Raw genomic sequence first — 27,738 nt, 5'->3', positions numbered from 1 at the left:
CAGATGGTTTTTATTTAAACTTCTATCACATAAATGTTCGTAATGGTGTGTTTTGTAAATGCGATTCATGCGTGACATGTTTTGCCTAACGTCCCTTTTTGGTTAAAATCCTTGCTGCATTTTCAGACCCAGAGCAGCGCTGCCGTTGAACTTCCCCATCCAAACCCGTCCCTGTGGGTCCGTGAACGTCCCGTCACCCTCCAGCCTGGAAGACAACAATTATAACAACACAAATCTGATATTCAAATTAGATTCAGCTTAAATAAGTCAAGATTTGGCTCTTCGTTAATGTTCAAATGCTCTGCTGCATGAATCCTCTAATTGCTTTTGGAAACACACAACTGGAGCCTTGCTGGTTTATTGTTCTAACAAATAATTCCAAGTGTGTTTGATTAGGAACTCACAAATGATGATCTTCTTGTCATTATCCATTGAAATAGGAAGAACAACCTCCTCTGAGGGATATTTCCTACCTGTTCTTGTGAAAGTGACCTCTGTAGGTCGAGCCATCGGTGAAAGTGTATGTTCCCGTCCCGTGGTACATGTTGTCTTTGAACGCCCCTTTGTACAGAGCTCCAGAGGGATGCTGCAGGGTTCCTCTGCCCTGCATCTGCACAAGTACAGTGCACAAGCGTGCGTGAGTCACCACAGAGGAGAACGATCGTGCACGTGTCAGAGGATGCACCCACTTTGTCTTTCTTCCATTCCCCGGTGTACACGACCCCGTTGGCTGAGGTGTGTTTCCCAGCTCCGCTCCTCATCACCACCCCTGATGCAGATCGGCTGCACTCGCCCTCTGTGGAGGAGTTCATGCAAAGTTAAATAGAATAATGATGTTGATGTGTCATTAGTGAACACTCACCGTATCTGTCCCCATTGGGGAAGATGTAGGACACCTTAATGGGATCTTCTCCTGCAGACAAACAGACATGTCAAATTAAAGCATATTTTTGTACAGCTGCTAAATATCAGTTCACACTAGGATGCAAAAACCGGCTTCAGCACGCATTAACCAATCACAACACTGATTTATGGATTATTTTACTATCCTAATCCCTTCATAAACCCACCTGACATCCGTGACAGAAGATTACCGAATAGATTAAATGAAAAAAAACAATTTTTAAAAACACAACTCAAAAAAAGCTAAATTTATCAGTGTCTTTTAACGCTACGTAACCATAAAGATCAAAAGCAGCCTGCGTCGCAACCGCTGCTTGACGCAAGTTTAAAGCAGTTTCCATGGTTATCAGGTCGAGTTGAGACGAAAGTAGAAAATGTGTTTATAGTTTTTTTAAAAATATTAATTTAACTTAAAAATGATTTTACTCATTCAAACCGTAGATTGTATTTCAAAAATATAATTGATAATAATTTTATATTTGTAGTCTAAAACATTTTTTTTCTTATGACGTACCAGTCCTACGACGATAAAGAAAGAATCACCCTACCTTGCTTCTAATTGCCAACTAGTTGTTCTCAATGATTGGTTATGATTGGTTTTACGGCGCTGTGATTGGTTTAGAAGTGGAGAAGGGCGGGACATAGCAGTCATCATCAAAGAAACCGGAAGAGAAACTTTGAACTCTCCGCTATGCCAGTGGAGATGCTGCTGACTACCGGCGTCCCGACTCACTGCCTCAGGTTTGTCCACACCTGTTATGAAAGTTGACTTTCACAATTATTTTACTCACTACTAATTTATTTCCTTAAAAAAAACTCTCTACTTGTGAAAAAGTTTCTTTCTTTCCGCTGAACTAGCTGCTAGCTTGTTAGCTAGCTAAACAAACTTTCCCCCACGTTGTTTCCGTGACTCCAGCCGTGACTCTTCCGGTCAGAACAAGCTAACCGGACCCGTTGGCGTCCAGCCATGCGTGTGCGTGTGTGTCACCCCGCTCTGGTTGCATAATCGTAGCCGCCGGCGGTGTGTGTCAGCCGGCGTGTCGCTGCTCCTCCTGCTGGAGCCGGGTCAGAAGCTAGCAGCTCTCTGGGGGAGCAGCAGGTTCACTCCAGCTAAACACTGTCTGTCACTCCTCACAGGTTATCTGCTGCTATGATGGGACACTGACTGGAGGTGAGTGATCATTTTGTTGTGTTGTTCCCATGAAAAGCTGATGGAGATGCTTAAATCTGTGTGAATCTGTTTAATCAGGGAAATGAGTGCGAGGCGGAGAGGAGGGAAGCCCAACAGGGGAGGTGGGAGATTCAACAAACCTAAAGGAGGAGGAGGAGGTGGAGGTGGAGGAGGTGGAGGCAGGAAAGGAGGAGCGGCACGCTGGGAAGACGATGATGATGATTTCAGCCTTGATTTTGGACCGTTTCGACCCTCCAGGTGAACATTTACAGCCAAGCAGATTCAAAATTCCCCTGCTGACATCCTGGTTTGCTCACCCATCCGTTCCCTTCTGCCTCCAGACCCAGCAGAGGACGAGGCGGCATCGGCCGTTCTGGTGGAAGGGATGGAGGTCGAGGGAGGGGAGGAGGCAGAGATAGAGACAGGGAGAGGAAAATCAGCAGCAAGGCCCTGCCTCGGGCGTTGGCGAGGACCAGAACCTGCTCGACTCGGAGGGATAGTGCCAGGCCGGAGGCGAGCGCCATGCCTTTACAGAGAATATTCATGACCAAGGAGACCCAAGAAGAACTGAAGACGCTGCTGCGGGAGCTGCAGTCCCAGGAATATGATGATTCACATGAGTAAGTACATTCAGCCAGGAGAATAATTAGTTCCCCCCTGCGTATCTGCATGAACTCATCGTCCTCTGTTGCCTCAGGCAATCTGGTTCAGATAATTCGGGAGGAGAAGAAAACGAGGAGGAGTTCGATGAGCTTGACCACCGTGAGGAAGGGCAGTTTTGGGTCACTCACGACGAGCCGGTGGAGCGAGCAGAGAGCCCGGCGTCCGAGTCGTACGAGTCCGACGACGAGCGACCGGCGCCTGAACCCGTCGTCTCCTTGTTCGCCATCGGAAAACTCTGCAGGTGATGAGGTGGTTCTGCTATTAGTGTTGGGTTTGTATTGTGAAGAGTTTGAATTTTCAATATTTCCTCTGCGTTTCGATTTCGTGCAGGTATGGCTTTGATCGGGAGCGGAGCAAGCAGGCGCTGGAATGCAGAGGAGGGGAATTCGGCGCCACTTTGGAGCATCTCCTCCAGCAGGTTTACATCGAACGCTACGGACAGGAAGCCGTTTCCCCCGACGGCCTCGGAGGCGTCCCGATGGACGAATGTCTGAACCAGAGGCAGGAAGAAGCTCTGGCTCTAACCGCCATTTACGGCGATCGCTTCACTGAGCGCATCGCCAACGCCGTCTGGACGGTGACCCTCGACCTCATGTTCCTGTCGGACGTCGCCTCCGGGAACGGTGGTCGATTCGGGAGTCGGGGAGCCCCCGTGAAAGCCCGCGACGTCTGCCGCTTCTTCCTCAAAGGAAAAGGCTGCCGCTTCGGCGACAAATGCAAGTTTCAGCACCAGCTGCCCACCAAAGGGCGAGCTGTGCCCCCCGAGCTGAATGCCCTCAGCCAGCCGGGCTTCAGCAGCTACTCGCCCCCTGTGTACGAACTGGAGATCCGCTTCCCCAAAGGGAACCGTTACCCGTTTCAGGCGCCGGTGGTCGCCTTCAGCACCACCGACGAGTCGTTGGGGGCGGCGGGCAGGCTCAGCGTCACCGAGAGGCTGTTCGGCGAGGCGTTAGCCGCGGCTAAGGCTAACGAGCCGGTGATTTATACTCTGATTACTTTGTGTGAGGATGAAGCCACCATGGAGGAGCTGCTGACCGTCTGCCATCACAAGTACAGCATCCCCCCGCCGGTCGTGACGCTTCCTCCGCCCTCTCTCGCCGTCACGAAGAGCAGGAGCGTGAGGGGCGGGGCTTCCGAGGAGAACAGGAGTGGTAATCACACCAGCAGCAGGAGGACCGACAACCATCGAGCGGCAGACGGTGAGTCGACCCGATTCTGTGTCGGTTCTATTCAAACGTGAGCTGAAAACCTTCGTCTTCCTCTTTTTGAAGTGAAAGACGCGGCGGAGGTGGAGCCGCTGGACGAGGAAGAGGAGGGTGAGGCGGTCCCGGTGGAGAGCGAGAGTTACGTCAACCTGAGGAGGAAGATGGTGAACAAGCACAACCCAAAGATCGGCAACCTGCTGCAGGAGAACGGGAAGCTGTGTCGGGAGTTTCAGAAGAAGACGGTAAAAAAAGAACTCTGGGAAAGTTAGAGCTGATGACGGGTGACATCATCGGCCTTCATCCTGTCGTTTAATCGCTCCGTATCGCAGTCGTCCAGGCGTTTCCTGTCCATGCTGGAGCAGAGGAGGAAGCTGCCGGCGTGGCAGGAGAGAGAGAACATCCTGGAGCTGTTGGGGCGGTGTCAGGTGCTGGTGGTCAGCGGGATGACCGGGTGGGTCACGCTTGGAGCGGCGATGACGACCACAACGGCTCCAAGGAATTTTTTATGCTGATGATTCGTTGTTACGTCTCTGCAGGTGCGGGAAAACCACCCAGATCCCCCAGTTCATTCTGGACGCCTCGCTGACGGGCCGAGCCGACCAAGTGGCCAACATCCTGTGCACGCAGCCGCGCCGCATCTCCGCCATCTCCGTGGCGGAGAGGGTGGCGCAGGAGAGGGCGGAGCGTCTGGGCTACTCAGTGGGCTACCAGATCCGCCTGGAGAGTGTCAGGGTAAAGTGGGGGGGTCGCGTCTTCAGGACGTTAAGTGAAGGTTCCTTCTGCCGCCGGCGCTCATCTCCGCCTTCCTCCATCAGACCTCCGCCACCAGGCTGCTGTACTGCACCACCGGCGTGTTGCTACGGCGACTGGAGGGCGAGGCGGACCTGAAGGGCGTCACCCACGTCATCGTGGACGAGGTGCACGAGAGGACGGAGGAGAGGTGAGGGCCGTCGCCTCTTTCTCTGATGTGATTTGTCGTCTTGCGGCTGACTTGATTCATCGTTTCCTCGTCAGCGACTTCCTGCTGTTGGTGCTGAAGGACCTGATCGCTCAGAGGCCGGACCTCAAAGTCGTCCTGATGAGCGCCACGCTCAACGCCAACCTCTTCTCCCAGTATTTTTACGACTGTCCCACCATCCACATCCCAGGTGATTCATCTGTTTTAACCCTTTGGAAACTGTTTGGGCCCAAAAGTGACATTTTTGTTGCTTTTATGTGTTTCTCTCCCAATAAATCAGGCAGTTAAAAGGCTAAATAGATTAAATTTTGTCAGTAATTTTCCTTCATTTTTATTTTATAAATTCCTTAATGCCTGTCATTGGAAGTGTATAGAAAAACAGATTTTCACTGTCTACACACAATACCTAAAATGGTCAAAAATGGTCCAATTGACTCCCATTATAACCACATATTTTCCATATACTATAAGCATGTATATGTATATGTATGTGTATGTATATATATATATATATATCAGTAATTATATATGGGATATATTACTACTTACAATAATGTTGACATGTTACAATGAAACTTTCCATTCATTAGTTGTAATATCTTTATCAGAAGTATTTAACTGTACACTAACTTTTGGAAAAAATCCGTATTTTGTGTTTTTCCCATTTGAAGTAAAACAGGGTTCTAATGGCAAATTCCATATAAACATATATAATAATAAAAATATATAAAAAACTTAGTATCTATGGATAGGTCTGAATTTATGGAAGAAGAGGCGGCCCGTTTGTGACCCGATTGGGTAATGTGTGTAGCCGTTTTAATCGGGTCAACAGTGATGTTTGTGTTTCATGATCAACACGACTTCCTCTCTGTCCAGGGCGTACGTTTCCTGTCGACCAGTTTTTTCTGGAGGATGCCATCGAGAAAACCCGGTTCGTACATTCCCCCCCATGTTTGTTTCTGCTTCGAGGACGGACAATCGATCGTCTCGATCCGAATCGTCTTCCTTCTCTTCTCAGCTACGTCATCGAGGACGGGAGTCCTTACACGCGCTCGGGGAAACAGAATTTGTTTTCCGCCGGCGGACGAGGAGCCAGAGCGGACCCGAGAGACGCTGTGGACGACCTGGGCGACGACGTGTGGAACTTCATGTCTTTATACAAGAAGGACGCGGTTAAAGACTCGATTCCAGACCAGCAGCTGAGCCTGCAGGATCTGGTCCTCAGGTATAAAGGTGAGCCCCCACCCGTCTCGCCACTTCCTGGACGTCTACAGCGTGAAGTTTAAACGTCTATTTTTTTTTTTTGGACGCAGATACGAAGAAGTCGGTGCTGAAGACCATTGCTGCGATGGACCTGGACAAGATCAACATGGACCTGGTGGAGGACCTGCTGGAGTGGATTGTGGATGGGAAACACGACTACCCCCCAGGTAGGAAGCTAATCGAGCTAAAAAATAAAATCAAACTCCGGCGCGAAATGTGGGTCTGACTTTTAGATCCGGTATCCAGGTGCGGTTCTGGTGTTCCTGCCGGGTCTGGCTGAGATCAAGATGCTCTACGAGCAGCTCATGTCCAACAGGATGTTCAACAACCGGGGCGCCACCAGGTGCGTTAAAGCTAGCTGCCTTTATTTGCATGGATGCGTCATGGGTTTAAACGTAACGTGGATGACCTTCGACCCCCGGGTCAGGTGCGTGGTGTACCCGCTGCACTCCACCTTATCCAGCGAGGAGCAGCAGGCGGTTTTCAGCCGGCCACCAGAGGGCGTCACCAAGATCATCATCTCCACCAACATCGCCGAGACCTCGGTAACCATCGACGACGTGATTTACGTCATCGACTCGGGCAAGATGAAGGAGAAAAGGTGCGCGACAAGAAGAACTTTTTAAAATATTTTTGTCACATTCTTGTTTCCCAGAACACGATTTAATCGTTTTTGCTCTTCAGGTACGACGCGTCCAAAAGCATGGAGAGCCTGGAGGACTCGTGGGTGTCTCGGGCCAACGCGCTGCAGAGGAAAGGTCGCGCGGGTCGCGTGGCCTCGGGCGTCTGCTTCCACCTCTTCACGAGCCACTGCTTCCACCACCAGCTGTCCGAGCAGCAGCTGCCGGAGATCCAGAGGGTTCCGCTGGAGCAGCTCTGCCTGCGGTGCGTCTTCTGTTCGCTGTTTCATAAAAACAACGACGCCGATCGCATCCTCAGTTCGTTTTTGAATGAAATCTGTTCAACAGAATCAAAATCCTGGACGTGTTCGCCGAGCGGACGCTGGAGTCAGTCTTCTCCCGCCTCATCGAGCCCCCCGCCACGGGCAGCATGGACGCGGCCAATCAGCGCCTGCAGGACCTGGGGGCCCTGACGGAGGACGAGAAGCTGACCCCGCTGGGCTACCACCTGGCCTGCCTCCCCGTGGACGTCCGCATCGGGAAGCTCATGCTGTTCGGCGCCATCTTCCGCTGCCTGGACCCGGCGTTGACCATCGCCGCCAGTCTGGCCTTCAAGTCGCCGTTTGTGAGAACGCCGTCCTTTTAAAACAGGAGAAGGTGAGGATGAAGAGTCGTCTCGTCATCACCTGATGTCCTCTCTCCAGGTGTCTCCGTGGGATAAGCGAGAGGAGGCCAATGAGAAGAAGCAAGGTTTCGCGTTGGCCAATAGCGACCATCTGGCTCTGCTGCAGGCCTACAAGGTACCGACCGCACGAACGACACCGCGCCTGCGAACGCTGAGTGGTGGAAACGGCGGATTCTTCCTCTGTTTCAGGGATGGTGCTGCGCCGCGAAGAACGGCAACCAGGCTGGCTTCCTGTACTGCCGGGAGAACTTCCTGTCGTGGCGAGGATTACAGGTGAGGCTTCACTTCCTGAGGAGGAGCCGTCAAGAACAGGGGTGTCAAACTCGCATCAAAGGGCCAGAGTTAAAATGAGCTGAATTACTGCATTGTGGGAAATGTAGTTTTTGATCAAAGCACACGTTTGACCTATTTAATTTTAGACTTTGACCTTTTACACCCTCGCGGGCCACATAAAATGTTGTGGAGGGCCACATTTGGCCCCCGGGCCTTGAGTTTGAAGGAGATGATTTCTAGAAGATGGTTTTTACGCTGACGAGGGATTTCTTGGTCGTGACGTTTGTCAGGAGATCGCGAGTCTGAAGAGGCAGTTTGCTGAGCTGCTGTCTGACATCGGCTTCATCAAAGAGGGGCTGAGGGCCAGGATCATAGAGCGAATGGGCTCCAAGGGCACAGATGGTGTTCTGGAGGCCACTGGGCCCGAGGTGACACACACACACACACACACACACACACGTGATTCATTCTTTCGTTTGCGTTGACACATCGGTGACATCGTCTTCCTTTCCAGGCAAACCTGAACGCTGAAAACATCCGACTCATGTCCGCCATGCTCTGCGCCGCCCTCTACCCCAACGTGGTCCAGGTGGGCTTTCACTCCGTCCGCCCATGGGGGGGGGGGGACCTACAGCCAGACATGTAAAACCTCTTCCCTCCCCAGGTGCGAGCTCCTCAGGGGAATTACAAGATGACCAGCAAAGGAGCGATGAAGATGCAGCCCAAAGCCAACGAGCTCCGCTTCGTCACCAAAAGCGACGGCTGCGTCCACGTTCACCCGTCGTCCGTCAACTACACGGTGAGAGAGACGCCGAACAGGAAGTAGACGACGGTGCAGCCGGAGCCACCGTCATCGTGACACTCCCCCCTCCCCCCCTCCAGGTTCGGCACTACAACAGCCCCTACCTGGTTTACCACGAGAAGGTGAAGACGAGCCGCGTCTTCATCAGGGACTGCAGCATGGTGTCCGTCTACCCGCTGGTGCTGTTCGGGGGGGGTCAGGTGAGCGTGGAGCTGAGCAAAGGAGAGTTCGTCATCGACCTGGACGACGGCTGGATCCGGTTCGCCGCCGCCTCGCATCAGGTCGGGGAGAAAAAGTCTTGGAAGTAAAATTTTGAATACATTTTCAAATCGTAAAGAAAAGGAAAGAACGCTAACTAGCTATCAGTCCTGTGTGTGTGTGTGTGTGTGTTTGTGTGTGTGTGTGTGTGTGTGTGTGTGTGTGTGTGTGTGTGTGTGTATGATCCAGGTGGCCGAGCTGGTGAAGGAGCTGCGATGGGAGCTGGACCAGCTGCTGGAGGATAAAATCAGGAGTCCGAGCATCGACCTCTGCAGCTGCCCCCGCGGCTCGCGCATCATCCACATGATCGTGCACCTCATCACCACCCAGTAGCTCGGCTACACCGCCCCCTAGTGGTCGAGTCACAGGCTGCGGCGAAAAAGTCTTCCTGCTCCCGCAGCACGTTAATCCGGTTCGGATCGCATCAGAGAGAGATGCTGCACTTGAAACAGGCGCCACCCCCAAACTCTGCTCTTGTGTTGTTGTCATGGAGCGCCAACAAACCGTCTCTATGCAGAGGACGACGCTCCATCACTCTTATTGTTGGAGTTGAATTTCTACTTTCTCAAGTCTTATTTAGAAAAATGATGAAGTGCAACAAGAAACTTACCGCCTCAACTTTCTAGTGTGGGCTGCAAACGGCCAGTTTGTGATGTCATTAAGAACTCTGGTTGTGCGTCTCTTGTTCACGACTGTTACCGATTTGTTTTTTTTTGGTCCATATTGGATTTTTTTATTCTAAGTGGCTGCAAACCCATCATGATCGTGATTATTTATTAGTGATGCATGATTATAAGGGCTTCTGCATGGCATTCTGTCCAACATCAACTGAATGTATTTAAGTATTAGTGATGTCACAATGAGGATTTCACAACGTGAATGAAAGAGCTTTTTAAATTTTGGGAGAATTTGGGGAGAGTTGCCAAAGAGTTTGAGTTTGTGTCGTCTTAAAAAGTGTGCTAAAAATTAAAAAAAGCTGCCGACTGGATGCTGGTTGCTCCTTCACTACTTGAACTCATTTTTTGAGCTTAATGTCGTACCTGAAACTACGTATTGTGTGAAACAAAGGAGTTCAGAGGCTCTTGGGCGAGGCCAGCCTCCTCATTCATCACTCCGTCCTGTCTCTACGACGACGGGACGTAAACAGAGGTATCGCTGTCCCGGTTGAAGCCATTCAGTGCCAAGTCAACCACTGGTAAGGAATATATTTTTATTTGTGACATTTCAAAAGCTAAGACTGATTTATTGAAGCATTTATTTCTGCATAGGAATCTCATTTTACAGATGGATAAATAATTCCTCATCACATCAGGACAGAACCTGACATCTATCACCATGGTAAAGTATATACTATAGATTTGAAAGACTACAAAATCCAAACTAGTAATATTTCAATCCATCTGTATTTACTTCAAAGCCCACCAAATCCAGGAAGTCAAAATCCCAGAGTTCTAAACCCGCCAAGAAAAAGAAGAGTCCAAAAACAACCAGAAACAAGTCCTCTGGTGCCAAATCCACCAAGACTGAGGTGGACCTCCTCAGCCCAGCAGCCATGGAGAATCTCTACTACATTTCCCACAATGCAGCTGACTGTCTGAAATTCAGAGGCTTCATTCAGCAGAATGCAACAAAGAAAAGTAAGAAGGGAACAAAGCGGAAGAAGAAAAAGTAGAAATGTTTCATTGTAATGAAATAAATCTTTCTGGCTCCACCTGGTGGACACACCTGTAATGACAACCCGAGTAAAGTTCCACCTGCATCCTATACAATTCTGCAAATGTGTCAGTAAAAGTCAATCAGGCACTCGTTTACAATTGTCTAAAGCTTTATTGCAAGGTGAAATATTCACATATGTTTCAAACATCATAAAAACTAACTTTGGCATTTACGGTTATATTGCAAGTCTGCAAATAAAAATTTTGGACAGCAAAGGAGGAGCAGTTGTATTTTCTATTGTCAATTTAAAGAACATAATATAAAACAAACAATTGAATCCCTGAAAAGGCCAACCCACTGTCCCATAATCCTGGACTACAAGGCATCTTTTCAGATGTATTATTCTTTCAAATACTCCAAATGCCAGTTAAGGCAAGACGAAAAAACGAAAACGTTTCCAGGCACTATTAATCTGTTTATACAGATGTTACACCATCAAATCTTAACCACGTAAAAATAAATAATTTGTCTCCCAAGTCCATTTTGTTCTTGCAAAGTGGTTTTTGGTTCCTCACTCTGGGGGCTTCTTCTTGGCCTCCACCTCTTTCTTGAAGGCTTCGATCTTCTTGGCTATGTTGGGAACCTGAAAAGGAAAATAAAACAGTATTTATTAATGTCAATCTCATTGACAATATTGATGTAGCTTCAGGGTAATGCAGGAAACCGGTGGCCCCGTCACACTTGACCTGACGACCCCTGGTTTGTCCGGACGTGAGAACTTACGTCATAGTTCTGCGCCACGTACATCCCAATAACATTTCCCAACGTAAAGCCAGCCTGAAAGACAAAACAAGCAACGTTAATCAAAGCGACTGATTACAAAAAAATAAAAAATTAAAGTCTGATGTGACAATTTAATCAAACATTAGCTGCATTAAAAGGAACAAACTATTAGCATCGACTTTCAACTGACACAACAAGAAGGTCTGTTGATTATGCTGTTAGCATAATTATGAGCATAACAAGAATACTGTGCTAGCAGCTAACACATTAGCTTGGCTAGTCGCGTATCCCCTCAGCATCCCGACTAATGTCAATGTCAACAACTATGGCGTCTTTATACTCACCAGGAATTGTAACATTATGTAACAGCGAAGAAATTTACAAAAGCAGATTAATTTACTGACATAAAATCGGAAATTAAGTTAAAGGTTACGTAGAGGTTCTCAAACAAACTTCTACGTGCGAAGCTAGCTCGTCTGCAAAGACAAGTATACGCATGCGCGAGAAAGTAAACTATCGCGTGATATCCCGAGAGCTTGTATTGTAGTCTTTTCCTCCGGCGGCGCAAGAAGAATACATCTTTAAAAAACTACAATTCCCATCACTGTACGAATTTCAGTCATTTAGCGGGTGTTGCTGCAATGGTGGCGTCGGTGGGACATTGAATGACTTTGGCTCCATCACGAGAATAACCGGTTTATTTATAATTCTGATCACAAACCGGGAACATGGAGGCTCTTATCCCCGTCATAAACAAGCTTCAAGATGTTTTCAACACCGTGGGGGCGGATATCATTCAGCTGCCGCAGATAGCAGTGGTGGGGACTCAGGTACAGTGTGTTTCTGCATTTCTGTCATATAGCGGCTCTTGCTAGTAGCTTTATCACCAATAAATGCACAAGTTAAACATTATAAGATGTGAATTTACTGGATTAAGCGTAATAATAAATGACTGAAAAAACTGACTCTGCACCACCAGGGAGCTGCTAAAAGGATGACCGCTGCAAATGTCATCTGTGCTCTGGTAGAGGCTCCAATCAGTGCTATTTTCAGATGTAGCATGTCATTGACCAAAGCAGGTCACTGCTGAAAGGAAACCATGCCAGGAGTTTTGTGGATCCAGTATTGATCTGTATCATCCCTGTGTTTTGATCTGATAAGTGTCGTCTATTATTATCTAATCTGTATTTCTATGTTTGTGGTTCCAGAGCAGTGGTAAGAGCTCCGTGCTGGAGAGCCTGGTGGGCCGGGACCTGCTGCCCCGTGGGACCGGCATCGTGACCCGGCGACCTCTCATCCTCCAGCTGGTCCACGTCGATCCTGCAGACGCCAGGAAAAATGATGAAATCGGTGAGCAGAAAAGAAAATTCTGCATTGTTTTGACTTTGCATTCATCCTTTTAATCACATTTATTGCATGGAAGTCATCTGGTATCTCACACTAACGGGAACAGACGGAATTTGTTTCATTTCCTTATGCTCAGCGAAGATTTTAAAGATTTGTCTCCGTCTCTCTCATCGCTTTCTGATGCCAGTGTGTGAAAATCATTGTGCTTCACTCAGGTGCATTACATAAATGTCACCTTAGCCTCGCTTCCTCCTCTTCCTCAACGCCTCTCCTGTAAATCCAGTTGCTCCGTTCACCTGTCGTGTTAGCTGTTCTTGCTTAAATCAGTCAACTTAGCGCCCACGTTTGCCTCCTCTGGGGTGTAACTGTAACCCCACTGCTTCATTTTGATCCACAGGCAGAGAAGGTGAAGAGTGGGGGAAGTTTCTGCACACAAAAAATAAGGTCTGGGCTCCACGAGACAAAAATATTGAATAATAATAATACTGATAATCGTGATCCTTGCTTGTCTTCATATTTTTTTCTTCATTTTATTACAGATATTTACAGATTTTGCTGAAATACGGCAAGAAATTGAAAGTGAAACTGAACGAATATCAGGGAATAATAAGGTGAGATGTAGACTTCATCCTGCTGATGAAATGTGTTCAAAAAAAAAAGCGGATTTACCCCGGAGCTGCTCTCATTGTCTGAATGAAAAATATGACACTATGGAGAGAAGCCGCTTTGACTTCCTAACTGTCCTGCTGTCGCCCCCTGCAGGGGATCAGCGACGAACCCATTCACCTGAAGATATTCTCTCCTCACGTCGTCAACCTCACGTTGGTGGATCTGCCAGGAATCACGAAGGTATTTCTGAAAAAAAAGAAAAAAAAAGAACATCCGTTAATCTGAGAACTCCTCCTTCTGTAGTTTCCAACCAATCAAATTATCACAACGCCGCGTCTTTGCTTTTCTGTGGTGTTGCTCCCTCCAGGTGCCCGTGGGCGATCAGCCCAAAGACATCGAGATCCAGATCAGAGATTTAATCCTGAAGCACATCTCCAACCCCAACTGCATCATCCTGGCGGTGACCGCCGCCAACACGGACATGGCCACATCGGAGGCGTTGAAGGTGGCCCGGGAGGTCGACCCCGACGGTAAAAGAAAGAAGCGCCGTGGGCGATGAAATCCAACTTTATTCTACCTTTAAAATCAGACGCTTACTGGTTTCACCCTCGACCCACCAGGCAGGAGGACGCTGGCCGTCGTCACCAAGCTGGACCTGATGGACGCCGGCACGGACGCCATGGATGTCCTGATGGGTCGAGTCATTCCCGTCAAACTGGGCCTCATTGGAGTCGTCAACAGGTTCGGAATCCGTTTTTACTTCTTAGGAAACAACACAGAGAACAGGGATGAGCCAACTGTAATACATTTTTAATGCGCCTCCATCAATAAATATTAATATACTGATTCATTACCTTCCATTCAAAACACATAACATGCAGCAGATCAGGCAGAATGACAGTAGCATCATTTTCCACATCTCCTGACATTTACTGGACTGATTGTTAGTTTATTATTGCGTTTCGACTTTCAGGAGTCAGCTGGACATCAACAATAAAAAGTCCGTCGCCGACGCCATTCATGACGAACACGCCTTCCTGCAGAAGAAATATCCGTCTCTGGCCAACAGGAATGGAACCAAATATCTGGCCAGAACCCTCAACAGGTAAATATTGAGGTTTATGAATAAATGACTTCATTTATTTCGAATAACAAAAGAAAATAATAATAATAAACAATAATAAATAAATACACAGGAAAGGTGTGAACATTGTCCGAAAAGGACAATTTTTGGACTAAAAAAAAAAACTCATTGCAAAATACTTTACAGAAGTAAATCAAGTATTTGTATTGCATAAGCATAGAAAGATGAAATAAAAAACAAACAAAAAAACCAAAGTGAGTAAAACAGAAGGAGAAAAACAAACAAAATAAAACAGTAAAGTTTATGTTTAAAAAAAAAAATTTGGGAGATGTTGTTTTTTACAACAGGAAGCTAATAAGGATTGGTCAGACATCTGACCAATCACAGCTCAGATCTGAACTAAAAACCCTTTTCCCCCCCATCAGGCTCCTGATGCATCACATCCGCGACTGCCTCCCAGAGCTGAAGACGCGCATCAACGTCCTGGCGGCGCAGTACCAGTCGCTCCTCAGCAGCTACGGCGAACCCGTGGAGGACCAGAGCGCCACGCTGCTCCAGCTCATCACCAAGTTCGCCACGGAGTACTGCAACACCATCGAGGGCACGGCCAAGTACATCGAGACGGCCGAGCTGTGAGTGCCGTTCCTCTCCTCGGCCACAGGGTGGTGCTGTTGAGCCGACGCGGTTGAAAAACGAACAGCGCTGTTTTCCAGGTGCGGCGGCGCCCGAATTTGTTACATCTTCCACGAGACGTTTGGCCGAACGCTGGAGTCGGTGGATCCGCTGGGGGGCCTCAGCACCATCGACATCCTCACCGCCATCCGGAACGCCACCGTGAGTACCGCCAAGTCACGCCAGTGACGTCATCAGCATCATTACCACCTGGGGGAACATCAGAGTTCATGTTACCTCCAGAAAGTAGTTCATCCCCGGGATGCGCTTCAAGAAAAATTTGTGCATCCCAAAATTAATTACAGAATAAACTAAACAAACTGTTAATTTAAATGATTTTGTTAATGATGATGTCATAAATGTTCAAGTAAAAAATTTTTTAATAAAAAATTAATAATTTAAAATGTATCTAATTTAAAATTTCTAAAATTATATAAAATAAAATTATAAATTAAATAATTATATAAATATAAATTATAAAATTATATTTTATTTTTATTTTATTCAGTTTTATAAATTTCAAAATGTTAAAGCTTGGTAGTCATTTAAAAAAAATAAAGATGTAATAGTTTTGAGGTTTTTTTTTCACTTTTGCTTTTAACTCAAAAGTTTTCTTTAACTTTAATTCATATTTTGTCCTGTGGACACTGCACCAAGCTGCGTACCTTCACACACACATTTCAGTAATATCTGTAGTAATATCTGTAGTAATATCTGTAGTAACATCTGTAGTAATATCTGTAGTAATATCTGTAGTAACATCTGTAGTAATATCTGAATCAGACAGGTGAGTCTGGTGACGAGTTTCTCGTGCGAGATCAAAACAACGGTGATTTCCACCGTCCCTGTTAAAAAATGTGCGTCAAAGACGCAAGGACTCACGCAAAGGGGAATGCTGTAACGTCTGCTCCTCGCCCCCAGGGCCCCCGCCCCTCCCTGTTCGTGCCTGAGGTCTCCTTCGAGCTGCTGGTGAAGAAGCAGGTGAAGCGTCTGGAGGAGCCCAGCCTGCGCTGCGTGGAGCTGGTCCACGAGGAGATGCAGAGGATCATCCAGCACTGCAGCAACTACAGCACGCAGGTAACCGCCGGTAACGGGGTGGGGGTGGGGGGGCGGATGAAGCCTGGGCTTCATCCAGCTCTTTGTTTGTCCCTGCAGGAGCTGCAGAGATTCCCCAAGCTGCACGAAGCCATCGTGGAGGTCGTGACCTCGCTCCTGAGGAAGCGTCTGCCCGTCACCAACGAGATGGTGCGTCTCCTCCGCTCGCCTGACAGGCGCGGCGGCGTCCCATCGGTAAACAAAGCTCTCTTCTCTCATCACAGGTGCACAACCTGGTGGCCATAGAGCTGGCCTACATCAACACCAAACACCCAGACTTTGCGGACGCCTGCGGGGTTCTGAACAACAACATAGAGGTCAGAAAACACAAGAGAATACCCAGAAACCTGTGTTTCTGTGCAATCGATTGTATTAGATCAATAAAGTTGCCGTGTTTTGAATACCGCGGGGACCTGAATCGTGTTCCTGTCCGCAGGAGCAAAGGAGGAACCGGATGAGGGAGCTTCCTGCTTCAGTCCCCAGAGATAAGGTACGACCAATCAGCTTCTTGTTATTGATCACTGATCAGCTGATGTCAGCTCAGACGCTCGAACTGTGTGTTCAGTGTTCTGGTGTTCCTGGTTCCTCAGGCCCCCCCAGCGGGACCCCTGGCGGAGCAGGATGGTACGGGGACCTGGAGGGGGATGCTGAAGAGAGGAGACGAGGCCCCCGCCTCCGGACCAGGAAGTCCCCTCAAAGGAGCCGTCAACCTACTGGACGTGGTAACTACAAATCAGCCAATCAGGATGCAGTACCCGTCGGCTAGGAGTCAGCTGTAACGTCGTCCTGTTCTCTCCCCCGACCCCCCCTCCCCCACCAGCCCGTCCCCGTTGCCAGGAAGCTGTCGTCACGGGAACAGCGTGACTGCGAGGTCATCGAACGCCTCATCAAGTCTTACTTCCTCATTGTCCGCAAGAACATTCAGGACAGGTAGGGAGCTGGGGGGGGGGGGTCGTCTCTAAGGGGTCAACCCTAAGGTACATATAATAAATATAAACTTTCATTATAATTTTCTTAATGTGATAAACAAAAACTTTTACAAAACTTTTTATGGGATCCATCCTTTGTTACAATTTTGTGTTCATTTTTAATTTTTGACATAAATGCTAACAGGAAATACTAACAGGAAGTAGGAAGTAGAGCAATGAAGCAAACAGTAGAGAGCATGACTGTTTATTCCTGTTAACTCTTCGGAAGTATAACAATTGAAGAGAACAGTACTTTTTAAAAACAAATAACTTAAAAAATTAAAGATTATAAAGTGCTTTCATTTTAAAAATTGTACTAAATTTTATTTACATTTATTTGTTACTTTTTTAATAAATGAAAACTCGTCTTCCTGGAATAATTTTACACGACCTGAAAGTCCGAACTCAGGGAATTGAAGTCTGTTTTTAAAGATCCGCAAAATTGTTTTAAAATTCCGCTGAAATTTTTGAGGAATTCACTCGTTCAATAAATAATATAATAAAATATTTGTATTCTAAAAAATAAATGTGGATTCTCCCTTCTGTGTCTCCGCCCCTCCGTCGCAGCGTCCCAAAGGCGGTGATGCACTTCCTGGTTAACCATGTGAAGGACAGCCTCCAGAGCGAGCTGGTTGGCCAGCTCTATAAGTCCGGCCTCCTCAACGACCTGCTGACCGAATCAGAGGACATGGCCCAGCGGCGCAAGGAGGCTGCCGACATGCTCCAGGTAAGAGGCCCCGCCCCTTCCACCTGAACCAGGTTTTCCCTGATGATGCGTTCAGGCTCCGTCATGCTGAAGTTTTTTTCAATATATTCACAGGCTCTACAGAAAGCCAGTCATGTGATCGCCGAGATCAGGGAAACGCACCTGTGGTGAGAAACGAAGCCAAACCTCATTCGTCATTCCATCACGCCAAGGCTCCGCCCACTTCTCCCGTCCCAACGTGATCTTTTTTTGGATCTGCAACCATGACAACGCACTCCTGATGCCCGCTAATACTCAGCTGCTATCACGCTAGCTCACAGGATACCTGCAGGAAAATGTACGATGAATATTTATTTAAATCTGTTGCTGTTTTTATTTGAATTTGCGCCATTTCTATTGTAGCTAAAACTCAACGTACGATTTTCACGACTGTCACGAGGATTATGGAGGAAAAATTTTAAACAAAATAAAAGTTTTGATGCCATTTTAGCAGCTATACAAAATATTCTGCAAATGCTTAGGTATAAAAAAAAACATTAGAAAACTTCATACATCCTCCTCCTGGAGCTAATGCTAATCCTGCTGTGTGTGTACGTATCACAGCTTTGTTTTGCACTGAACTTTTATTTATGATCGTGTTAATTAAGTGTTATATTAGATCACGTGTTCATGTTTACATTTGTTTGTGGCTCCAACAACAATAAAGAGTTATTTTATTTCCGGTTGAGTGCTTTAGGTGATTTCATTTTAAAGCTGAGAGACTGACAATAGAGAGGGTCGGCGAGTAAAGTGACGGCGGTGTTTATCTCAGCCCTGCCTCTTCTCTCTTAAAGTAATTTGCCACATTTTGCATAATTTTGTTTTTATATGTGTGAAATTTGTGAAATAATAAAACTTAAATGAAACTCACCTGTAATAAAAATATTCCACCTTTTCATTACTGTTTTTGTTTAATCATGGATGCTTTTTTTTTTGCCTCCAGGCAGTTAAAGTTGCATCTTTCAATATTTCTGATGAGCTGTAAATCTGTAAATGTGATGACTCACGTTCTTTATGAATCTCCTCGCTTAAAACCCCCTTCACGTCTTTATTCTGATAGTAACAATCGTTCAAAAACAATATAAAAACATTAAAAAACAGTTTTTAGTCGTACTTTAATTGTGAAATATATTTCTTGTTAGTTTGATGCTTTTATTTTGAACGACCACCGGACATGAACACATTGATGACACTGCCCTCCTGTGGTCAATGGTAGTATTACTGAGCTTCACTCAGTCTTCGTGTCTGAACCCAGACGCACAATTATTACTTTATCTTTAGGAAACTAACGAGAAGGGAGAGGGGGGCTAATGCTAGTTAGCATTTCAAACAGTTTTACGATTGTATACATTTCAAATAGAAATATATTTTAAACTCCATTGCTGATAATTTTTTTTAGAAGGCTCTTGACGGTAAAAGCGTTTTACTCCCTCCTGTGGCCAAAGTGAGGAACTACAAATGCTTCATTTTCATTTGATGCAGATTTAACACGACGCCAACGCGTCTGGATGAAATATTCTAAATAAAAGTTGAGAAAATCATTTTAATGTTACTTTACCCATCCTAACAACTCAGATATCATTACGTATTTTTTTAACTTGATAAAAGGCAAACTTTTGTTAAGATGAACGAAACGAATTGAAGTACTTCCTTCAAAACTGGAGCGCATGGGGCGATTTTTGGTTCGATGTAAACGGAGAATTATCATTTCAACGCGCAACATTATTGATTGTTGGATAAGTTGAACCAATTAAAGGATGTGACTCCTGAGGTGAACTCAAAAACTAAAAACAATACAAAAACACAAAGACAAAGACACAAAATCCTCTAAAAGAAATAAAATATAAGCAAAGTAAGACCTGCATGCTGAATTCATATGGACACTGCCAATGACATGTTCTGTGGGTCACATTATTACTACTTGGAGTTGATCAATCGCACTGATTGGTTGCTTCTCCCCGCCCACTGAGAACCACCTGGTGGAAACAGCTGGTGGTTTTGGATGAGCTGGCGAGAGGAGAGGAACTCAGTTCCGCGATGTTGTTCTATATTTAAATAATCAATGCCTTTTGAGGATACTAAATACCGAAGAGTCTCGATTTCCACGCGTTCTGGACTTCTGAACTCCCGTTAACGCGGATCCAGCGATGGATTAATGAGAACTTTCCCCACCAGAGGAGCTCCACCCAAACGCACCTGAAGGATTACTTCACCTGAGTGAGTAACGTCCATTCCCCGCGTTACTCATGTGACCATCGTGATCTCAGAAACTATGAAGAGTATTGATTATTCTGAATGAGTATGAGAATTTTTTAATAGGCTTCATTCATTCATTGCTTTGTGAAGGATCATTATTCCTCCACTGTTTATTTTCATTGGGGTCGTGGATGCTGATATATTCAGACAGGATTCATTATTGGCATCACGTGGTTCACTTCCGTCAGCAAAATAATTTTATCTTGTTGAGCAAAGAACTATTTATTAATTGTTGGCACCGACATTTTTATTGATGGATCTGGATTCGTGTTATGGACAATCATAAATCACCATGACTATCAATATTATTTTTTGTTTGATTTTTTTTTTTATTTTACACATTTTTATAATTTTTTTTAATCAAATAAAAGTCTGCAGACACTTGAGGCAGTCGTATGGCGGCGTTGGGGTTTAAGGCATATCCCGTCGAGGCTCTGACTTTTCAAATTATGTTTTTACACACTTTTCTTGATAAATCAACTGGATAAAAACATTAACCATGTAACTCTGACAAAGTTCTGTGTAATGTCCCCGTTTCCCGACATTTCGGGGTTGTTGTTTTTTTGATGGATGTTTGTGTGTTGGTGAACCGGAGCACCCGGAGAAAACCAACAGAGAAGTAAAGTAAATCTTTTGGAGTTGGAGGCTGATTAGACACCTCAATGAGCTGGCGTCTCATCTGGGGTGTAGAGAGTAAAATCCCCATTTTTAATTTTTTTTTCAGTAGACAAGCTTGAGCCCCCAGACTAAACCCTTCCTAAATGCTAGCGTTAGCTTCTTGCCTCATAGAACTTGTATGACTGTGCCTCTAATTATCTATTGATGACATATGCGAGAGGTAGGATACACCCTGGATGAGACGCCAGCTCATCCCGGGGCGACATGAAAGACAAAGACCCACTTGAACCCGGAACCTTCCGGCTGTTTGGTGACAGCTCCGCCCTTTTTTTACCAGAACAAGTAAGGATAGGGTTCATGATAAACCACCGTGGGCTCCAACATGAATATATTTGACCTGCTGAGTTGTACTCTGGACATATCTCCTGCACTAGTTATGAGTAAATAGCATTCTCTGTCTTGATTATTGAAAATAGAATGACTTGAACCGTCACCCATTCCGTACATCTCAATGTTCAAGCAGAAAGATGAGGGTCTGCTATTCTTAAAATAGACTCGGATGTCTTTGAAGACTTTGATGTTTTTACAATGTTCCAAGTTCAAAGAGAAGGTTTGGACCCACCATCCTTCCATCTTCTAGATGGATTGAAGACGATTGAAACCACCTCAGGAACTCCATACCTATACGTATAGGGTCAGACGGTTCACAATCGCCCTTTCCGTTCATCTCAGAGTAGAAAAGTCTTTAAGAAGTCTTTGATGTCTTTTCTTTGATGTCATACATTGTCCCAAGTTCAAGGAGAGGTTTTGGACCGTCCATCCATCTTCTTGAAGACATGACAATTGAAATCACCTCGTCTGTAGCTGCTAATAGAGCCACAGGAAATACGTATAATAGGAATATAATGGACAAGTTCTTCTAATACCAAAGACACATTGATTCTTGTAGGGGTACTAAACTGAAGTAAATTACACAGATGTTGTTGGATTTAATTAACGGTCTATAGAGCTAATCATAGGTGAATGTTTATGGGATCAATCTATGAGGACTATAGATTTATCAGGAATGACAGAGTGTTGCCAACGTGTATTCAGCTTAAATCAACAAAAATATCCAGAAGGATGTTTCTCTTTGTGTGAAGTTCCCATTTATTGCAGAAAAAAATTAATTCACAGATCAAACAGCCAATAATAACTGGTTTCTATACAGTAAATGCTGACTAGAACCCCGCATATACTGTACTGTATATATGCTGATCTGATCTCTGACCTGTGAAAGGTGCAGCAGCCAATAAGGTGTGAACAAAGAGACATAGCATCGGAGTTAAAGCAAAACGAATAAAAAAATAAGGTTTATACATAGAATAAACTTTAAAACGGCTCCTACACAGCCATTTTTTTTAATGGATGTTTTTGTGTTGGTGAACCGGAGCACCCGGAGAAAACCGACATGTAAATAAAGTAAATCTATTGGAGTTAGATGCTAATTACAGGACTCTCAATTGGCTGGCGTCTCACTTAGAGTGGATGGATGGAATTAAATTCCTGTTTCAGAGTTTTTTAATAAACGCTTCCTGAATGCTAGCATTAGCTTTTTGGCTCATAGAACATGTATGACTGTGGCTCTAGTTACCTAGTGATGACATGAGGTCAAAAGGGTTCTTGGGATAGGCTAGACTAGGATGGGCCAAAACGGAGTACGATGAGGTTCCTGATAAACTACTGTGGGTTCTCTCCGAATTGACCTCATGATTGCGGTGTAGCTCATATCTCCTGCTCCATTGATATATAGATTGCATTCGTGTTTATCACTTCTAAACCTCGTATGATGTACATCATCGCCTTGTCCGTACATCGCAATGGTCCAACGGGAATTAAACCAGGAAAAGCTTAGACTCAAGCAGAAGGATGGGGACTCCCATTCTTAAATACTCAGATGTCTTTGAAGTATTTCATGTCATGTCTTTGATGTTTTACCTTGCCCCAATTCAAGGAGAGGTTTTGGACCCTCCATCCATCTTCTTGAAAACGAGTCGATAAAAATCACCTCATCTTTAGCTGCTTTTTGTGGGTACAGATTCTCCAAAGCTAATTATTGGCTGCGTTCAGACTACACAAATCGGATTCCAATTGAACCCTGGTGGTACAGATTGCCCGCAAGTAACACCTACGCCTTAGACGCTAAGGCGTAGGTGTTCAAAGAACTCATATTGGTTGAATACGCCAACAATACCCAACCCAGACTCTCACCTTCCCAGTGTTCTGTGGGTTACCAACCACTACCGTATCAACGCCATGTGTTTAGGACCAAGCTAGTTGAGGAGAAGGTTCCCTCCAACCCTCCATTGTGTGAATCATTTACACGCCGGTTTTGTCTTCAATCGTGTGTCTCCACCATCCAGCCACTAGATCATGAGAAACCAGGATGGGTATTTATGCTTCATGTGTAGCGCTACCTTGTTGACCAATATGGTTGAAGAAAAGGTTCACGATAAACTACTGTGGGCTCCTTCCGATATCGATGTAATGTCCAGAGTTCTGCACCGTTCCGATCTCCTCCTCCACTGATATATAGCTCCCATTCTCCGTTATCTATTCTAAACCTCGTATGATTTACATCATCGCCTTGTCCGTACATCTCAATAGTCTAACAGAAATCAAGCAGGAAAGCGTAGACTCTAGCAGAAAGATATGGACTGCCTTTCTTAAATAGATTCGGATGTCTTTGAAGACTTTGATGTTTTACATTGTCCCAAATTCAAAGAGAGGGTTTGGACCTACCAAAGTAGATTTTTTTCAATTTCTACGAAACTATTTTAAGGATCTATAGCTCCCACAATAGAGAAGAATAAACCACACACACGTCATTACATCCCGCTTCAAGGCGGCCATGTATTGTGATTGTCAGTGTTCGTGTGTTCGTCCGTCCGTCCGTTAGTCCACCAAGTATCTTTGCAACCGTTGCAGATAGAAAGATGAAAAAAAATGCACATTACTCAGGCAGCAGAGGGGATGAAAATGAGAGGATGACCTTGACCTTGAGAGAACTAGGTCAAGGTCAAATTTAAACTTTTGTACACTCAGGAACCGGATAACATAGAATGATGAGAGAGAAGGCCAGTGTAAGACAATGACAGTAGATCAGAGCACTAGCTTTGATCAATGTCGCGGGATGTTGCAGTCTCTGGCTGCCGTGGCTCTAGTTGAACCTTGCAAGGATCAATAATCATAAATCAATTTTCTATAATATATGGCTATGATATAGAAAGCAAGGTTTAACGCATTCAATTAAATTCTGTTCGATTTTATTCAGAAAGTATAGGCAACACAAGGAACATCAAGGCACAGTTTTCCATGGTTATCAATCGATTTGTGGTTGCAGTACAGTCACCCTGCCAAGAAGGGCGCCAATCTTCCCAATGAATGGGGCGCCGAGAAATGAGTTAGTTTTTGACATGATTGTCTCAACGGGTTGGCAGAACTTCCTTATCCTTGCCAGCGTTAACTACCTGTAGCTTTCCGATTAAGGCACTTACTTGAATAAATGAATACATAAATCACATAAATAACATTTAAAAAATTCTGCGTAATTTACCCAGGTCCTGCCACTTCTTTGTTTTTGTTTTTTTGTAATGTTTCTGTCTTGGTGAACCGGAGCACCCGGAGAAAACCGACATGGAAGTAAACTAGAGTTTTTTGGATTTTGAGGCTAATTGCAAACATACAAACATACAAACTCCAACAGCACTACCTTCGTAATCGATATGGTCGATGATAAGGTACACGATAGAGTACTGCAGGCATGTCCCAATATAGATATAGTGTCCAGAGTTCTCGGCTGCTCCTATCCCCTCCTCCATTGATAAATAGACTGCATTCTAGTTTATCTCTGTTATAGATCGTATGATCTCTATCATCGCCTTCTCCATACATCTCAATGGTCTAACAGGAATCAAACCACAAACGTGTGAACTCAAGCAGAATGACAGGGACTTCTATTCTTAAATAGACTCAGATGTCTTTGGAGTCTTTGATGTCATGTCTTTGAAGACTTTGATGTTTTACATTTGTCCCAAGTTCAAAGCCCTTCTTCCATAGAGGTGAAATCCAGAATGATCTATTGAAACTAACATTACTTTGCATTGAGAAAGGGTAATCTACAGCTTTTTATTTACACAGTACAACCAGGATTTTAACATAATCCTGCAGATGACAATCTTATAAATAGACCAAGGTTTCTTCAACGGACTGCCCAAAGCTACAAGTGGACAGGTTTGCGTCAACTTTGGATGATCCTGGGGTCAAACCAAACATCATGATTAATGCTTTTGTGGTTGAGTTTGCTCTGACCTACTGTCATTAATCAAAGCACTAGCTTTATCTATGGTCTTACACACACTGGCTTTCTCCCTCGTCCTTCTATCTTATCCGGTTCCTGAGTGTACAAAAGTTTAAATTTGACCTTGATCTAGTTTTTTCAAGGTGAAGGTCATCCCCTTTGCTGCCCGAGTAACGTGCTTTTTGTTCCATCTTTCTATCTGCAACGGTTGCGAAGACATTTGGTGGACTAACGGACAGACAGACGGACGGATGAACAAACACTGACCATTACAATACATCACCACTTTGAAGCAGGGTGTAACAAACTTCTCAGCTATTTCTCAGGCTGGAACAAAGTGAAAACTTGATTCAGGTTAAAGGACATGCTTCAAGAACCTAAGGTAAACCAACTCAAGAAAGGTCATGTGACAAGAAAAGGAAGCTGAACAACCACCAAGCAAGCCATCATGTTCAGACAAACCACCTTAAATGACTACAATAATAAGTTGAATTTTGTTTGACAGTCATTACATGTTTTTTTTATGCTTTACACATTTTTATTATTTATTTTAAAAAGCAATTAAAAAAAAAAGGTCTGTAGACACTTGAATCAGGCAGATGGCGGCGTTGGGGTTTAAGGCGTATCCCGTTGAGTTGAGTTTTCAAATGAAGACGTTTTTACACACTTTTCTTTAAGATGATAATTTTATTTATTTAGTTGTTTAGTTATTTAGTTAGTTATTCTTTCCGTGTCTGCAAGTTTGTAGTGTGACAGGACAGCAGAGCTTGGAGCTTCCGTAGCGCCACGGCTCCAGTAGCTGAAGACGCAACGATTGACGCTAGGAAAGAAGACCCGACACTTGTGTTTTATTCCTGCTGAGATTTAAGTTTAGAGGATTTCTTCATGTTTATTTATTGATGTTTCTGTGTTGGTCAACCGGAGCACCCGGAGAAAACCGACTTTATGAGCTGCTTGCCTCATAAAGCTTGTATGATGGGTGTGCTACTCTAGTGGCCAGTATGGTTCAGGATAAGGTTCACGAAACATAACTGCAGGTTCGTTCCGACATACAATTGACATCCTGGTTTCCATGCTGTACCGGTCTCCTCCACTGGTGATATACATAGCGACTTCATGCTTATCGCTTCTAAACCTCGTATGATTTCTATCATCACCTTCTCCGTACATCTCAATGGTCTAAAGTTTACACTCAAGCAGAAGGATGGTGACTCCCATTCTTAAATAGAGTCTTTTAGGAAGTCTTTGATGTCATGTCTTTGAAGACTCTGATGTTTTGCATTGTTCCAAGTTAAAGAGAGGGTTTGGACCTACCTAACAGGTGAGGCACGGCCAACACCTGCCATCGTGAAAGAAAAAAAATTCAAAATGGATTATTATCGTTTTGTCAGAACACACCCCAGCATGACTGATTCAACAACTCAAAACTAAAATATGTTTAATTTCAGTCCCACTCGATAAAGGTCCACGATCATGTTGGTTCAGAATAATAAATAACATCAAGATATGTTTGTCGGTCTGATCTCCTCCACCACAAATAAATTCAACCTGTCCTCGTGTATTTCTTTCAAACATCATAATCGCCATCGCCGTACATTTCAACAGTCCAACAGGAATTGAAAGGTAGGAAAATGTAGACTTAAGCAAAAGAATAGGGACCTCCATTCTTAAATAGAGTCTTTAAGAAGTCTTTGATGTCATGGCTTTGATGTTTTTTACTGGAGTCATAGGTGAATGGTATTCGGACTGACCTGTAAGGTCTATAAATTCAATCATCATTCCATAGAGGTGAAACACGCCACAATGATCTCAATCTGTAGCCAGAAAAAGCATCTAAAAGACGAGGTGATTTCAATCGTCTCATCTTCATGAAGATGGAAGGACAGTCGGTCCAAACCCTCTTTGAACTCGTCTTCAAAAGACGTCTGAGTCTATTCATAAGTCTATCTTATAAGGGACGTCCCCATCCTTCTGCCTGATCGCTGAGATGTACGGAGAAGGTGATGGTGAACATGTTCGTTTCATTCGTGATGACATAGAATGCTACCCGCCTATCACTGAAGGAGGAGACATGTCTGAGAGACATGTCATGAGGATGTATATACTGATGCTCAGACCCACAGTGGTTTATCGTGAACCTGCTTATTATGGGCTGTGGTAAAAAGTGAAAAGCTGTTAGCAAGAAGCATGAAGGTTCTGGGTTCTGAGTCCCGTCTGTGCTGTGTGTGTGTGTGTGTGTGTGTGTGTGTGTGTGTGTGTGTGTGTGTGTGTGTGTGTGTGTGTGTGTGTGTGTGTCCACCTGCATTAAGTATCTGCCCAATTTTTTTAAAAAAATTGATATTCTCGTGACTCCTCCACCCAGGGGCAGCAGTATCTCAGTGCACTAGGTGTTGGGTTGGGGGGCTAGAAGGAAGTTGGTTCTAGACCCACATGGACCAAAAAAATTTGTTTTGTGTTTTTAAATCCCAAGATCTCCTGAGATCTGGGCTTTTCAGCTTCCACAGATGTTGATATGGGGGCTGGAATTTAAGGAGCTGCAGTTCGTCAAACGGCCACTAGTCTGTGCTGTTTGATCAGAAATGAAATCATCTTCGGTTTTCAGCAGAGACAAACTATTGAATAAAGAATGACACTTTCTGCCTTTTTAACCACAATGACAGCAGTTATATCTTTTCTGATTCGATCAATCCAGAATTACTGAACAAATGCTGTGACTTTTTTATTGTTTTCTATATGTGTATGTGTGTTAAATTGCACTGAAACAA

At 44.9% G+C, this 27,738-nt stretch overlaps 4 protein-coding genes across 6 annotated transcripts; 2 read left to right on the top strand and 2 right to left on the bottom strand.

Annotated features, from left to right (window-relative positions):
* Positions 1-4: 4 nt before the first annotated feature.
* Positions 5-2,315, bottom strand: morn2 (MORN repeat containing 2). Of its 3 annotated transcripts, none has more exons than XM_068307314.1 (5): positions 2,215-2,315; positions 863-913; positions 690-796; positions 474-610; positions 5-205 (listed from the first exon to the last, which is right to left on the bottom strand). In XM_068307314.1, the coding sequence occupies exons 3-5, from the start codon at positions 759-761 to the stop codon at positions 103-105; spliced, it is 312 nt and encodes a 103-aa protein (XP_068163415.1). In that variant the 5' UTR covers positions 762-796; positions 863-913; positions 2,215-2,315; the 3' UTR covers positions 5-102. The 3 variants fall into 3 exon arrangements, with proteins under 3 accessions (XP_068163415.1, XP_068163414.1, XP_068163413.1); XM_068307313.1 differs by lacking the exon at positions 2,215-2,315 and adding an exon at positions 1,418-1,442; XM_068307312.1 differs by lacking the exon at positions 2,215-2,315 and adding an exon at positions 1,071-1,206.
* On the top strand, positions 1,601-10,361 carry dhx57 (DEAH (Asp-Glu-Ala-Asp/His) box polypeptide 57). Its single transcript, XM_068307303.1, has 25 exons — positions 1,601-1,644; positions 2,041-2,074; positions 2,153-2,332; positions 2,416-2,694; positions 2,772-2,978; positions 3,068-3,936; positions 4,009-4,184; positions 4,272-4,393; positions 4,479-4,674; positions 4,758-4,882; positions 4,957-5,090; positions 5,777-5,831; positions 5,919-6,133; positions 6,214-6,330; positions 6,410-6,506; positions 6,591-6,764; positions 6,848-7,048; positions 7,132-7,408; positions 7,488-7,583; positions 7,658-7,741; positions 8,032-8,169; positions 8,256-8,330; positions 8,406-8,540; positions 8,624-8,824; positions 8,991-10,361. The coding sequence occupies exons 3-25, from the start codon at positions 2,157-2,159 to the stop codon at positions 9,132-9,134; spliced, it is 4,293 nt and encodes a 1,430-aa protein (XP_068163404.1). The 5' UTR covers positions 1,601-1,644; positions 2,041-2,074; positions 2,153-2,156; the 3' UTR covers positions 9,135-10,361.
* Positions 10,362-10,608: 247 nt separating this feature from the next.
* Positions 10,609-11,738, bottom strand: stmp1 (short transmembrane mitochondrial protein 1). The gene is made up of 3 exons (XM_068307315.1): positions 11,585-11,738; positions 11,241-11,294; positions 10,609-11,100 (listed from the first exon to the last, which is right to left on the bottom strand). The coding sequence occupies exons 1-3, from the start codon at positions 11,597-11,599 to the stop codon at positions 11,029-11,031; spliced, it is 141 nt and encodes a 46-aa protein (XP_068163416.1). The 5' UTR covers positions 11,600-11,738; the 3' UTR covers positions 10,609-11,028.
* A 96-nt stretch (positions 11,739-11,834) lies between these two features.
* On the top strand, positions 11,835-18,642 carry LOC137589495 (dynamin-1-like protein). Its single transcript, XM_068307304.1, has 18 exons — positions 11,835-12,070; positions 12,449-12,590; positions 12,985-13,031; positions 13,127-13,198; positions 13,350-13,436; positions 13,564-13,726; positions 13,817-13,937; positions 14,170-14,301; positions 14,706-14,912; positions 14,994-15,114; positions 15,874-16,029; positions 16,108-16,197; positions 16,272-16,364; positions 16,484-16,537; positions 16,638-16,769; positions 16,868-16,977; positions 17,583-17,742; positions 17,836-18,642. The coding sequence occupies exons 1-18, from the start codon at positions 11,969-11,971 to the stop codon at positions 17,890-17,892; spliced, it is 2,046 nt and encodes a 681-aa protein (XP_068163405.1). The 5' UTR covers positions 11,835-11,968; the 3' UTR covers positions 17,893-18,642.
* The last annotated feature ends 9,096 nt before the right edge of the window (positions 18,643-27,738 follow it).

This window comes from Antennarius striatus, chromosome 22, assembly GCF_040054535.1.
Source record: "Antennarius striatus isolate MH-2024 chromosome 22, ASM4005453v1, whole genome shotgun sequence".
Lineage (NCBI taxonomy): Eukaryota > Metazoa > Chordata > Actinopteri > Lophiiformes > Antennariidae > Antennarius > Antennarius striatus.
This window is presented reverse-complemented; position numbering and strand designations above follow the sequence as displayed.